The following is a 14,952-nucleotide window of genomic DNA, read 5'->3' on the forward strand; positions in this document are numbered from 1 at the left end:
GAATGACCGCGTGTCTGGGTATCAGAATAATGCCGCGAGTACAGAATTAGAGAAGTATTGACACTGAAATTTGAGTAGATATCATTAATGTGCAAACAACTGCTCGAAATTAAGGAATGGTTACTGATGGATGACCGAGTCATGCAATCGTTGTCAACGAATCAGAAGCAGTACCGCATTATCAAGGCAGTTGCGAGAAAAAGATGAGAAGACAGAGGAACATCTGAAAAGGTTAGAGACGGTTACCAAGGGAGGAGTAATTGTTTGAAGGTTACCAAATTATTCTATAAATACTGCTAGTCATCCAACGAAAAGGTCCCCAAGCAACACATCAAATATTTTTACTTTACATTTATTTTATGGCACTTTAGTTTCATAGCTGTAGTCTCTAGATTTCTGTCATTGATTAGATTTCAGCGAATATCTACATCTTGGTGCAGCATCGTCGATTAAATTCCACTGTTGTACCACAAGCTCAACGTTGTCGATTAAATTTTGATGTTGTGTTTCTATCCACGGGCATTGTTGTTGATTAGATTCCAACTTTGCACCGAATTATCCATAAACTATGCCGTCGATTAAATTCTGGCATAGTTTAGAACTAGAGGTGAAAGTTAGTGGGTTGTTGGTTGTTAATATTGTAATGTGAAGATTGGAAATAACATATGCATTTTGATATCCTCTGTCCAAATTCAACATGGAACCTGAGTCTCTTCTAATAAAATCGAAACCTATCGTTGGGTGAAAGATATTTCCTTGAACAAAACTGGCAAAAAAATCAGCTAGCAATCAAATTATGCATAATTTAAAAGAAGAGTCGCTGTTCTTTTCTTTCTTTCTTTTTTTCCTCGGGAAATTCAAGAGAAGAATCTATAACAATCACAAGTGTAATCATGGCTTCAAAATAATGGTCTTCGCTGGTCCTCACAAAGAGCACAACAAAAACTACACCAATTAAGATGGCCCATGGACCTCTGTCGTGGCTGGGCACCCTGACCGCGATAACCCTGCGCATGAGCTGCAAAAATACAATTCTCCGAGTCATATATACACAACAAGTTCATGCAGAAGCACCTTACATTACGTCACCGGGCAGCAAAGAAAAGATAAGGTGAAAAGAACAGCGACAGATCAACACTGTGAACCAAGACAGCGGACCTCAAATTGTGCGCAGGGTTTCGCTCTATATATTCATGGCAATTTCGTAACATTATCACGTACTTATTGCAGTTAATCTCTTTCAACCATGCACATGGTGGAATCCATATATATAAATCATATAGAGTCCGATGGGATCGAAACAGGGACGTGACTTGTTTATGTTTACCTCCTTGATGGTGTCCCACGTGCGGACGCAACATCTTGTACTCCTGTTTGGTACAAGCCGCTGCCGTGCTACAACCTGCAAAATGAGCATATACATGGGAAGTCATTCAACTACATGGTGTGAAGATACAGAACCGAAGTGAGCATGCCGATGCTGGCTGCTGCAGGGATTAGTCACTTGACAAAGGGCGTTCCTTTCCTAATCCCTACTGCCTCAACTTTCCTGTTGGAATTACTGCCCGAAATGGCCACTTTAGTCAATTTTGTTTTTATATTTCAGGCCGGCCCAAAATTTTGAGCTTCACATGGCGAATAATGTTAGTAGCCCTTCATGGGAATCAAGGCCGGAGGACCAGAATTAAGGGTGGTCTGGACCCCGCGGTTATCATTACCCCATTTTACTGTTGGGACTCCGAGAACAGAAGCAGTTTAAGGACATGTTTAGGTCCAGAGAAAGACATCTTTTCTTCAACAAAATGATGTTGGGTTCAGCCGGTCAAGTTAAAAAAAATTGCTCAAAGCATGTCAACAAAGTGAATTTTATGAGGGAAAAAATGATCTCAAACACCATTGGAAATCGTATATGACGAAGTACACCTTTCGATCAAATCTCTAGGACTAATGAAACAGAAGAATATCCGGACTTTTTAACTAGAAATCTTGTTTTGTAACACTAGTGAAAGTATTAATACTATTATCGCCATCCAAAGATAAAGGATTGGCTCTTTCGTTTTCATAGACAAGCATTTATTACCAAAGTGATGACCTTGTATTAAATTTCTAAGATGAAATCTAGTTAAAATTTTGGGTAGATTGATTCTGATCATAGTAGCCTTATTAGCTCGTAACTTAACTTCACATTATAAATATAAGAACTCAATTCAGTCCATGGGAAAAGTGATAGTGAAAATGTCACATAAGCTGTTATATAATCAAATATGTTGCCATAACGATTGACGGTAGAACACACACATCTTCAAAGTGCTAAAAGAAAACAAAAGAAGCCTGTGATGACAAAAGCACGTGATTTCAATATGCTCATTCTTCCATCTATGCAGTCAAGTCCTCCAAGAGGACCCAGGTGGTCTTCACTTTTCAAGTACATTTGACTTTCTGTAAAAATGTCATTACCCTTAAGTAATTGTACCAATTTTGTCTTTAGCAAGTCGGTCTATGCATTTTTTTGGGAAAGAATGTGAAAACCATTATTCCATTCAACTAGTAATTCTATAGTCATCAATTCAGTTATAAACCACAACATAATTCTCACAATAACGTAAATATTAATCACAAATCATGAATAAGACTTTTCTTTTCCCTTTCTCTTAGTCTTCACGTATATTGCAAGTAGCGATTGCTGCTTTAGGTGAACATGCATGCATGTTATAAACTATTTCTAACAGGACCAAATTGGAAATTACTTGGGAGGAAAAAGAAAATTAAAATATAGTGGAAGAAGAAACTAAAGGAAATGTTACCAACAGTAATTGAACATGAGATGGTCCTTTCTATAACGACTGACATCCTTCCAGTGTTTGTAATCGCCATTAAAGGCGGGTGAAAACCCGCATCTAAGATTGTCTCCGACCAGTGACACGTGTCTGAAGAGGTAGATCGGGCAAAATTAGCGATGGACAACCATCCAAACGTAATCTCCGCAGCTTCTTCAATTCTGATAGCCCAGACAACCTTTTAAGGATCTGCAATCACAAATAAATATAAACTCTAGCGATTCCAATTTCTCCACACCTTGAATCTCCATTAGCCTCGGGCAATAAGCCACTCTCAACTCTTTCAGCCCTTTAATCTCGAGAAACCCGATAGCCTCTCAAGCAATTCGCTTGAGTTCACAAACAAAGTACCGAGTTTCTCCTGCTGCTGTTCAAGCACATCGTCAAATTCGACGTCTGGTGACTTGATATCGAATAGAGCCAATGTATTAAGACTGGATGGAAGCACTATCAATGATCGAGGGTCAATACAAGTTATTAAGAGATATCGAAGCCAAGAAAGAGTAGCCAAATTGTTAAGAGAAAACATGACATCTTCCATGCAGAGGATCAAACTTTCCAGTTTTGATAACCCCTTGATCCACTCTATATTTGGAGCCCCATCACCAAATCCTGATAGCCGAGGAGTGTCATTGCTTATATAAAGTTTGACTAGGTTAGTTAGGTATGAAAGATCAATAGCTGTCCACAATAAATGAGATGAGAAGTCCAAATTTTTCAAACTCATGGGGAGCTTTGGGATTTGTTCAAGTTTATCACACTGATTTAAATAGAGTTGTTGGAGATGAGAAAGCTGATTCATAGATGTGGGCAATTTCCTAATCTTGCTCCTGCTTAGATCTAGCATCCTCAGAAAGGATAGAGCCCCAATTTCATTTGGAATTTCCCCCTCCAGATATTTACACTCTTGAGGCATACAATTCTTTAAGATTCTCCAACATCTCTATGGTCTCTGGTAGCTCTCTTATCGCACTTCCATGTACGTATAAAATCTCCAATCTTTTTAGATTACTGACACAAGCAAGTAATTTTGTGATATCCAAATCCGTCAAATTTAGCTCAAGCAAGGACTCTAGCCCTCCTATTGAGTTCGGTAGCTTTTTTATTGGAGTCCCACAAAGACTCTACTTTGTCAACATTTTAAGATCTTCAATACAACGAGGCAACTCTGTGATTTTCATCCCTTTCAAGTCCAACTCAAGCAAGGACTCTAGCCCTCCTATTGAGTTTGGTAGCTTTTTTATCAGAGTCCCACAAAGGCTCAACTTCGTCAACTTTTTAAGATCTTTAATACAATGAGGCAACTCTGTGATTTGTTAGATCATGGCCATTTTTTTTTCACTGCATGGTGCTGATCTCAATATAGTAGTTCTCGCATTAATTTTTGGTCTTGAGTGTGTATATTATTGATCTTGATGGTGATGTCACTCTGTCACTTTGTATTTCATGCTGGTGACCTGTTATTTTCTTTTTCTTTGTTATTCTCTGCTGTCCATGACGGGATCGGAAGACTAGTTGTGTAGATACTTTTGTATTCTGGAAGATGATTATGGTCATAACAATATCTACTTAAAGCGATTCGCCACCGTTACTTAAAGTATAGTATCTCAGTCATTTTCTGTTTTAACATTCATTTAAAACAGTTTTACAGGGTTCAAGTTGGCATACAATCGCCAGAAGGGATCACAACAACACGAGGAATATTACGAAGATTTCGTGATTTTTTGAAGCTTTCAAAGGAGGTGAGTTGTCTGTTTGTCTCATGATTGCAAAGTTACTCTAGATGGGTATTTACAAATATATGTAATTCATGCATAATGCTCATAAGCTTCTAGATCCTCTTGCACAGTGAGATGGTTAATCATTAAATTAAATTATTCCAGTAACTGGACACCTTTCGACATGTTTTTGCAGCTGAAAGAGGATTTTCCAGTGAAAATGCTGCCTCCAGCTCCTCCAAAGAAAATTCTGAGATTGAAAAGCAGGATACTTTTGGAAGAGGTATGCTCTCCCCCTCCCCCTCCCCTCTCTCTGTGGCACGCCTGGCATTCATTTTTCTGACACACCTTTTATATTTGCTATGCAGTTTCACACTTGAGTAGATACTTGTATTTTAGGCAGATTAAGAGTGTTTTTTTCACTGATCTTTTATATTTTCTTTTGGTGTTTACTCCTGATTTAGCAATATGCTCAAACTTTACATTCTGCACATTAAGGGCTTATTTCTTTATTGTTCCAAGATCTACTGTTAAATAATTCTCTCTGTTTGCTACTACTTTCTTAATAATGGATTCATTCTAATGAATGATTATAGTAATGTGCTCAAACATTTAGTTCACTGCAGAGAAGGTGTTCTCTGGAGGATTGGATGGATAAACTCTTAATCTGATATTGATATATCACGATCAGCTGCGGTAGCAAACTTTCTTGAGCTTGAAGCTGCTGCGAGGTCATGTAGGTGTTCGTTTGATTCTAATTTCTCTTCACTTGAACCGAGATTGTTGCATGAAATACATATATAAATATAAGGGCAATGTTTTCCTATATTTTGCAGATTTTGATGGGGTACATTTGCAGAGCGCAGATGCAAATTCGATTGCCACTGACGTGGCTCCACTCTTTACTCCACAACCTGTAGCTGATGTTTTCAATAGTGCTGTAAGTCCATCTGTATTGTCAGATCAGGGCAATGATTCATCCTATGAGATATCTGAACTGGGATCACCAAGAGTTGGGCATAGTGATTCTGTTGATCTTGGCATTGACAACTCTGAACATGAGTTTACCCATGCGGAAGCAAATTTGAAGTATGGACTTTTTAATAGAAAGTTCATTTTGGACAATATAGAAAGATTTTCCTGGCTTAAAGTTCGCAATAGAGGTGTTAACAGCATTTTGAGTGGCCGAGGGGCCCCTTATGATAATGTTGCCATCGTCAAATATCAGTATGACAAGGACTTTCCTTCTGAAACAGAAAGTCGCATAGTCATGCTCGAAGACTATCATCAGAAAGTGTTGGTACCGACTTAAGCTCTGGAAAAGCGAGTGAAGGAGTTGCATTTAATCCCACTGCAAACAATACTATGTACAATCCCGAATTTCCTGAAATGCAAAATTCTACCACCACAAGGTTACAGTTTCCAAGGGACTTAGCTGTCGCTCTTCCATCAGAAGAGCGGCATAAGTTGAACAGAGTTCTTACAACTGTGCAACAAAGGTTATCGACAGCAAAGACAGACATGGAAGATCTCATCGCCAGATTGAATCAAGAGACTGCCGTGAGACAATTCTTAACAACAAAGGTACATTCTGGCTTCTTGGAAAATTTGTTGAGTCTTTTGTCTACTCATCATTTCCAGTCGAGAGAAATGGTTGCTGCCTCTTCACCATTTTGTCTTCTGAGAAAATAGTTGTGATTTGTGCCATTAAAATTTTAGCCCGTAGTCATATTGATATTTCCGCTGCACTCTACTCAATGGTTAAAAGGCGGTAACGATCTATTTGATGAATACATCACATGTTTAGCCCTTGAAAGCTTGCAGTATTCCAATCTGTTATATTTTCTGTAACATCCGGGTCCCACTTGTGTGATATTGTCCGCTTTGGACACTGAGTCCTCACGGTTTTAAAACGCGTCTCACAAGTTTAAGAGGGACCAAGCCTTATAAAGGCTTCCAGGAGCTCCTCCCTAAGCGATGTGGGACAAGAGGGAGAGGAATCCCTTCCCCTTCCCTTGCGCACGTCCGAGGACCGGAGGCGCGGACGCACCGCCATCCCTCCTCCCCGCGCACCGCCGCTCGGGTCATCACATTTTCTGTGTTGTTGAGCTTTTATATGGACACTCAATCTATTATGGATCATTCTGCTTGCAATATCCCCATCCTGAGACACCATCACATGGTTAAGAGGCTGTTATTACCTAGTTGCATGTCGACTTTTCTGAACGCTTCTATGTTCTCGTGTTTATTCACGTGTCATTGTTTTGGATGATGCAACTAAATATATGAAGACTGTGTCTTGAAGGTCAAAGATTTGGAAGTGGAACTTGAAACCACGAGATATAATTGCAAAGAAAACGTGCAGCAAGCAACTTTAATTGAGAAAGAAAGGTTTACTCAAATGCAATGGGACATGGAGGAGCTTCGTAGCAAATGTTTGGAGGTGGAAATGAACTTGAAGGCTGAACAGGTTCCTATTACCATCTATTTTCTGTGACTTCTATTTTATTGCCTGTAACAATAGGCATTTTCAAATGTTGTAAAATTCTCAGGAAGAAAAGGCTCGTGTTGAATCGGCAAAACTATTGGTGATTCAAGAGAGAGACTTGTTGCTTAATGAGTTGGATGTTGCTAGAGAACACCTCAGTAAACTGCACAAACGTAATGAGGAGTTGGAAGCAAAATCAAAGGCTGATGTGAAGCTTCTTGTTAAAGAGGTTAAATCTCTTCGTAGTTCTCAGTCTGAATTAAAGCAGGAGCTTGGCCGCCTCATGAAAGAGAAAATAGAAGTAGAGGTAATCCACCTTTTTTATGTAATAATTTTTTTTTTCTCCATACTTGAGAATATCTTTACGTGCACAAACAAGTGTTGCACCATCACAAGCAGTTCCTGTTCTATATATTACATCCATAATCCATTATTTGAAGTCTGAAAAACTGGCAATTTAGTTTAAGTCTACTGCGGTAATCACCTTTACATTGAGTTTTGGAGTCTCAAGGCTGTTCTCTGAGCCTTCACTTACTGTTGAATTTGTCTTGTTCAGCGAACTCTACAGAAAGAAAAACAGAGGGCGGAGTCTGCAAGTGCTGCTAATTCAAAGCTGCTGCATGAATGTGAAATTCTAAGAAATCGGCTTCAAGAATGTAGCGTTAATTTCCTTAGTGAAGAAGAAGATAAGTTGATTGTGGATACCTCTTCACCGTCTGATGCAATAGATCTACTGACGACCTCCGACAATCGATTTGGCCTTCTTCTTGCTGCGGTATCGTTTGCATATCAGAATTTTAACTTCCTATTTGCTTATATTCTATTTCAATATTAATTTTTGATATCTTTACAAATTGGCCTCAGCTTCCCCATATAGACCTCTTCTTCTCGTTATTGATTCAAATATGCCATCCCTTATATCACCGCTTGTCATTCATCTTTCTCCAATGAGTGCTGTTTAACTTATGTTGTGAATTGGATGGGCGTTCTCTAATTCATGAAGTCAAGGATGTCAAGTTCTTGAAGTTTTTCTGCATTATGTGGTCTTGACTGCGTCAGTTACCTGGCAATTATCATGCTGACCTGTCTGCATTATCAGGCCCAACTCCTTGCTCAAGATGTAGAAAATGCTGTTGTAAAAATGGATGAGACTCGGAATGCTAATGATGGCAATGGGAGGACCAGTGATGATGAATTGAGGAAGATGCTGACGGACATGTTCATTGACAATGCAACATTGAGGAAGCAAGCGAATTCAGTAATCCGTTGTGCTTTAAATATGTATGTGCAAGCCGATGAAAAGGATGAAGAAGATGAAGAAGTCCGTTTGCGAAAAACAGTTTTAAGCAAATTATTAGAGAGATGATGGGAATTATGGTGACTATTGATGGTGGGTCATTTATCCTAGTAGAATTAGCACCAGCTGCTTGTACATTTGTGCTGGCAATAAATGAGATTGCCTCTGCTGCAGGATGGTTCCCTTTCTCGCGTAAGGTGATCATAATTCGCACCGTATCTCTTCCCTTTCGAAATTTATTCTTTGATCGACATTTCCTCCAGAATTAGAACGGTTTGCTCATATCAAATAGCAACGCTCCACAATTCAAGAAGTGGCAGTTTTGGATAACATACTTCTAAGATGGTATACGATACATAGGAAATGAACTTTTGTTAATTGATTTTAACTTTATAATTTCCTTTTGGTATGGTAATCCTTCAGTTGCATAATTATTATTTTTTTGCTGGAATAAAGAACCTTAGATTGTCCTTACCAAAAAAAAAAAAAAAAAAAAAAAAAGAACCTTAGATTGACATCGACATGTACCCTTGTTCTTTTTAGGTCTTTGAATTCTGCTGTTTGGGTTGTGAGGTTGCAGATTCAAAAGGGCAATTGAAAACAAGAGCTAAAAAGAAATTATCGTTTGTAAGAATTCTCTTCCGTCATTGCGTTCAAGTCTATATCGAGTCTTCGATCTCTACATGCTCAATATTTTTCCTTATCGTCCTTTTTGTCACTTTTGTCCTGTGTTGAAATCTCTTGATTACATCTCTCGATGGATCATCCCAAGGCTTATACACGACTTGAGCAATAGAAGTCTTTAGAAGATGTTTGAATTGCCAATTCCAATGAAGATTATGATTGAAGACGCACATCAAAGTGCGCAAATATCGCCTCTGATGACATTTTAATGAGAAATAGAGAATATGATCATGTCGCTCTCTCTTATACTTCTTGAATCGTATCGCCTTGTTCATACCTCTTAAATCATATCAATGGTCCCGGAGCACTGATGGCATTAGTTTTTGGCGTCATACATGAGGCATTTCGTGAATCACTTTAGCGATAACTGCATATCAGTGATTTATAATTATGAAAGTCTATCTTCACGCATTCGTTCTTACATCAGTTAACAATCAAACTATGCATCATTCAAGAGAAGAATCGTTGTTGTATTTTTTTGCTAGAAATTATTAGAAGAATTTATAACAGACACGAGTGTAATCATGGCTTCAAAATAACGTCTTCGCTGGTCCTCACAAAGAGCATAATAAAAGAGCACCACGCCAATTAAGATGGCCAATGGACCTCTGTCCTGGCTGGGTACCGGACTGCGATAACCCCACGCATGACCTGTAAAAATAGAATTCTCCAAGTCATATATACATATATATACACACACACAAAACACACAAAAGTTCTTGCAGAAGGAGCTTACATTGAGTCACCGGTCAACAAAGAAAAGAATAAGCGGAAAAAACAGTAACACATCAACATTGTGAACCAAGAGAGCGGACCTCAATTTTGCGCAGGGTTTCGCTCTATATATTTATGGCGATTTTATAACGTTATCCTAATTATTGCAGTTAATCTCTTTCAAGAATGCACATGGTGGAATCCATAAATATAAATCATATAGAGTCCGACGGGATCGAAACAGGGACGCGACTTGTTTATGTTTACCTCCTTGGTGGTGTCCCAAGCGCGGACACAACATCTTGTACTCCTGTTTGATACGAGCCGCTGCCGTGCCACAACTGCGCAATGAGTATATCCACGAGAAGTCATTCAACTTCACGGTATTAAGGTACGGATCAGAAGCGAGCATGCCGATGCTTGCTGCTGCAGGGATTAGTCACTTGGCAAAGGGCGTTCCTTTCCTAATCCCTACTGCCTTGACTTTCCTATTGGAATTACTGCCCGAAATGGCCAGTCTAGTCAATTTTGTCTTTATATTTCAGGCCGGGCCAAAATTTCGAGCTTCACATGGTGAAAAATGTTAGTAGAGAAAGACATCTATTCTTCAACAAAATGGTGTTGGGGTCAATCGGCCAAGTTCAAAAGAATTGCTCAAAGCATGTCAAAAAGGTGAATTTTATGAGGGAAAAAATGATCTCAAACACCGGTTGGAAATCGTATATGACGAAGTACACCTTTCGATCAAATCTCAAGGACTCATGAAATAGAAAAATATCCACACTTTTTAACTGGAAATCTTGTTCTGTAACACTAGTGAAAATGGTATTAAAACTATTTTCGCTGTTCTAAGATCAACGACCCTTCTGTTTCCATAGACTTGCATTTCCTATCCAAGTGATAACCTTGTATCAAATTTCTAAGATGAAATCTAGTTAAAATTTTAAGTAGATTGGTTGTGATCACAGTAGTTTTATCAGCTTGTAATCTTAACTTCACATTATAAGCATAAGAACTCGGTCTAAGCTATAAGAAAAGCGATAGTAAAATGTCATGTAAGCTGTCATATAATCAAATGCGCTACCATAAACGATTGACGGTGTAACACACACATCTCCGTAATGCTAAAAGAGAACAAAAGAAGCCTATAATCGCAGAAGCACACGATTTCCAATATGCTCGTACTTTTATCCATGCAATCAAGTCCACCGAGAGCACTCAGGTGGTCTTCACTTTTCAATTACATTCGGCCCTTTGTAGAAATGTCATTACCCTTTAAGTAACCGTACCCATTTTGTCTTTGGCAAACATGGCGTCGGTCTAAGCAATTTTTTCCTTTTTCTAAAGAATGTGAATAACCATTATTCCATTCAACTAGTACTTCTATAGTCATCAATTCAGTTAGGAACCACAATATAATTCCCACAATAAACATAAATATTAATCGTGAATCATGAATATGCCCTTCCTTTTCCCTTTCTTTCGATCTTCACACATATTGCAATTAGCGATTATTGCTTTAATTATTTTAAAACTTAAGGTGAATGTGCATGCACGGTATAAACTATTTGTAACAGAAGCAGACTGGAAATTGCTTGGGAGGAAAAAGAAAAAGAAAACATGGTGGAAGAAGAAGCTAAAGGAAATGTTACCTGGTAAGTGAACATGAGATGGTTCTTTCTTTAGCGACTGACATGCTTCCAATCTTTGTAATCGCCATTTAAGGCAGGTCAAATCCCGCATCTAAGAATGTCTATGATCAACGACACGTGTCTGAGGAGGTGAATCGGGCAAATCTAGCAATGGAGAACGATACAACTCTAATAACAGCAGCTTCTTCAATTCCGATAGACCGGACAACGTTTGTAGGGATTCGCAACCACAAATTAGTATATGTTCTAGCGATTCCAATTTCTCCACACCCTGAATCTCCGTTAGCCTCGGGCAAAAATACACTACCAAATATCTGAGCTCCTTTAAACTCGAAAAACCCGATAGCCTCTCAAGCAATTTACTATAGCCGACTTCCAAATTACGGAGTTTCTCCAACTGCTGTCCAAGCACATCGGCAAATTTGACATCCAGTGACTTGAAATGGTGTAGATATAATGTATTTAGACTGGATGGAAGTGCTATCAATGATCGGGGATCAATACAAGTTATTTCAAGATGTTGAAGTTGAGAAAGAGTTCCAAATTATCAAGAGAAAACGCGGCATCTTCCATGTACAGGGTGAAACTCTCCAGTTTTAATAATCCTTTGATCCACTCTATATTTGGAGCCCTATTTGGAGCGCCATCACCAAATTCTGATAGCTGAGGAGTGCCCTTGCCTATATGAAGTGTGACTAAGTTAGTTAGGTATGAGAGATCAATGGCGGTCCACAACAAATGAAATGGGAAGTCCAATTCTTTCAAACTCATGGGAAGCTCTGGAATTTGTTCAAGTTCATCACACTGTGCTACACTGAGTTGATGGAAATGAGAAAGCTGATTCATAGATGTGGGCAATCTCCTAATCTTGCTCTTGCTTAGATCTAGTATCCTAAAAAAGGACAGAACCCCAACTCCATTTGGAATTCCCCCCCTCAGATTTTCACAGTCCGAGGCATCCAATTCTTCAAGATTCACCAATGTTTCTATGGTCTCTGGTAGCTCTCTTTTCTCACTCTCTTTTATATATAAAATCTTCAATCTTTTGAGATTACCAATAGAAGCAGGTAATTCAATTAAGAAAAAAAAAATCAGACCAATTTCTAACTTTCTTAAGGCAATTGCAGCTCTCTGGCTCGAAACTAGCTCGGTCTTGAGCGTGTGGTAGCCCGGGTTACCTAAAGGTGCCTCATTATTAGGTTTGTTGTGAGTTTTATCACGAGACATGGACTTTTAGGAGTACTTCTGGATTCTACAGAACGAAGGATCAATGTTTAGAAAGATTTCTTCCATAACAGTAGAGAAAGAGTCAAGCAAGTCTCCCATATATAGTTCCACCTTGGCTGCCATATTTACACAAGAGTGTGATAGCATGAAATAATTTACAAATAAACTCTCAAGTTGAGGAATATTGTAGACACGACATTAGTGGGATTTTTGAATGGGTGAAAGAATTACACTATATTTTGATGAGTGGTTTGGAAAAGGAAGACGAGGAAAAAAAAAACGGATTACCCGATTTACTGTGCTTGGTAGGAGTGATTAAAAGAATAAAAATGGGAGGAAATTTTTTTTCTGTATAATTATCTCCATCTCACTTTTGGGGTGGTATGCAAAAATGAATTGACTACGAAAGGATCCAAAGGTATAAGTAGGCAAAATAAAATAAAATCTGTGCCAGTCCTTGCTCTTAACTCCATCAGAAAATTATCCAAGTTATCTCGCTATATTGTCTTTCCTCCTTTTGAATCTGTTCAATCCCCAATCGTGTAAAAGGGTAAAAAAAGTTTCTAATACGATTTTCTGGAAAGTAAGGTAGTGTAGCATTCTTTTGGAGCAGTTAGCAGTATAATACAGAGAAAAGTATCATCATTACCCATCATCATCTCAATCCAAAATATACTTCTCTAGTCAATATAAGTAATTATGCTTTTAATGAGAAAATGTAGATTCAGAATCAACACTCTTACCCTTTGTCCTTCGTTGTCCATCCCTTGATTCTTGCGACCTCCATTAAAGCCTCATTCCATTGTTTAATATCATGGCTGATGGTTTTTATGATGGGCTTATGGCCCGTTCGCCCATGTTGGGCCTAAGAACCCGGCCCGTAAGATTAGGGCCCATGGATGAAAGAGTGCGTTAAGGGGTTGCGTCTTTTGGATGAGATGTTACGTTGAGGGGTTGCGTCTTGGAGGAGACGCTTTGAGAGAAAGGAATAAAAGGCACGTACCTTTTGATGTACGCACGAGAAGACACTCTCTCCCCCTCCAGACATCGTACAGTCTCTCTCTCCCTCAAAAAGAAAAAGAAGAAAACAAAAAAGAAGTATACGCTCTTTTCTCCCCCCAATATGCTCCTTATAGAACGGGATAGGAATTTCTTCCTCGATCGTCCCCAATATGCTCCTTATAGAATGGGATAGGAATTTCTTCCTCGATCGTCAGCATTGGTATTTAATCTGTGAACAATAAGGTACGCTCGATTTCGTAGTGTATCTTTAATCGGTGATACATATTCTTCCTGGGCTCGTCTTCCATATTCGTTTTAGGAGTTCGATTTGGTGTCGAATCCGATTTTGGGAATCCGATATTCCCTTCAATGGCCAAAGACCTGCTTCTCCAGAGCGTCGAGTACAATCGAGTTTTGAGGTTCACATCCTCGGGATCCACTTCAAAGAAAATGGGTAGGATCATTTTGTCATTTGCTTAGCTGGAGCACTCCACCATGAGCGTGAGCTCATGAAGACACCAGGTACTGGACGCGTAGTTCCTAGAGAAGATGGGCATGTATATTTTGGAGGATTCAATGGCACATAGAAGCTCGCCTCCAATTTTTTCACCTTTTCGGATCTCTTTGTCGTCTTTGAAAGCGCGAATCCCAGCTCTAACCAGGGAGTGATAGAGGTAGTCAGTGAAGCTGAGGCGAGTGTCGGGGCCTCTGAAACTCAGGAACATCTCGAATTCGGCCCCTGACATCGAATCGCTGTCAGCGACACAAGTGGACGTTGTCGCTGCTGCGTATGCGGAGTCCCTCTTTCTCTTCATACTCCTTGAGAAGCTCAAGATCCTCAGCTGGTATGATCACGGCGAGATGTGGAGTCCCTTCTGAATCCGATCTGGTATTTCTCGAGAGGAATCAGCGAATCGCCGGACGCAGGAGAACAGCAATGCGCTTTCGCTGGCTTTGCTCGGATTTGTTATTGTGTCTCAGCGCAGAAACAAAAAGAGTAGCGAACGGCTTTGACAAGTCAAGGGGTTAGTTCATCTAAGTTGGTTGTACATCTCGATCAGTAGTTTAAAAATGTATATACTTTTTGGCGCAGTGTATATTTTATTGTTTTATGATTTTGTATTTCAGTACGCTAACCATTTTCCTTCCTTATAGAAGTGAAGAACCTTTGACCTAGTATTACTTAGAATTCAGCATTGCCTTTCTTCGAACAAGGCTTTCTTCACCACGAGACGAGGCATCTTCTTTTTCCTTGTCACCCAAAGAAAAAAAAAAAAAAAAACAAAAGAAGAGCGACGACTTCGAGGTCGAGCCTATGGGATTTTTTTCCAAG

General features: G+C 39.2%; 1 protein-coding gene and 1 pseudogene across 1 annotated transcript; one reads left to right on the forward strand and one right to left on the reverse strand.

The window, feature by feature from the left end:
• Window positions 1–2,956: 2,956 nt before the first annotated feature.
• Window positions 2,957–8,409, forward strand: LOC104452220 (annotated as a pseudogene).
• Window positions 8,410–14,095: 5,686 nt separating this feature from the next.
• LOC104452221 (toll/interleukin-1 receptor-like protein) lies at window positions 14,096–14,434 on the reverse strand. Its single transcript, XM_010066722.2, has one exon. The coding sequence runs from the start codon at window positions 14,432–14,434 to the stop codon at window positions 14,096–14,098; it is 339 nt and encodes a 112-aa protein (XP_010065024.2).
• Window positions 14,435–14,952: the final 518 nt, after the last annotated feature.

The sequence above is a fragment of the Eucalyptus grandis genome, chromosome 6 (genome assembly GCF_016545825.1).
Source record: "Eucalyptus grandis isolate ANBG69807.140 chromosome 6, ASM1654582v1, whole genome shotgun sequence".
Classification (NCBI taxonomy): domain Eukaryota; kingdom Viridiplantae; phylum Streptophyta; class Magnoliopsida; order Myrtales; family Myrtaceae; genus Eucalyptus; species Eucalyptus grandis.

Excerpts from the sequence above, each read along its gene's own strand:
- LOC104452221 (XM_010066722.2), bottom strand. The coding sequence starts at position 14,434 with ATGAAGAGAAAGAGGGACTCCGCATACGCAGCAGCGACAACGTCCACT.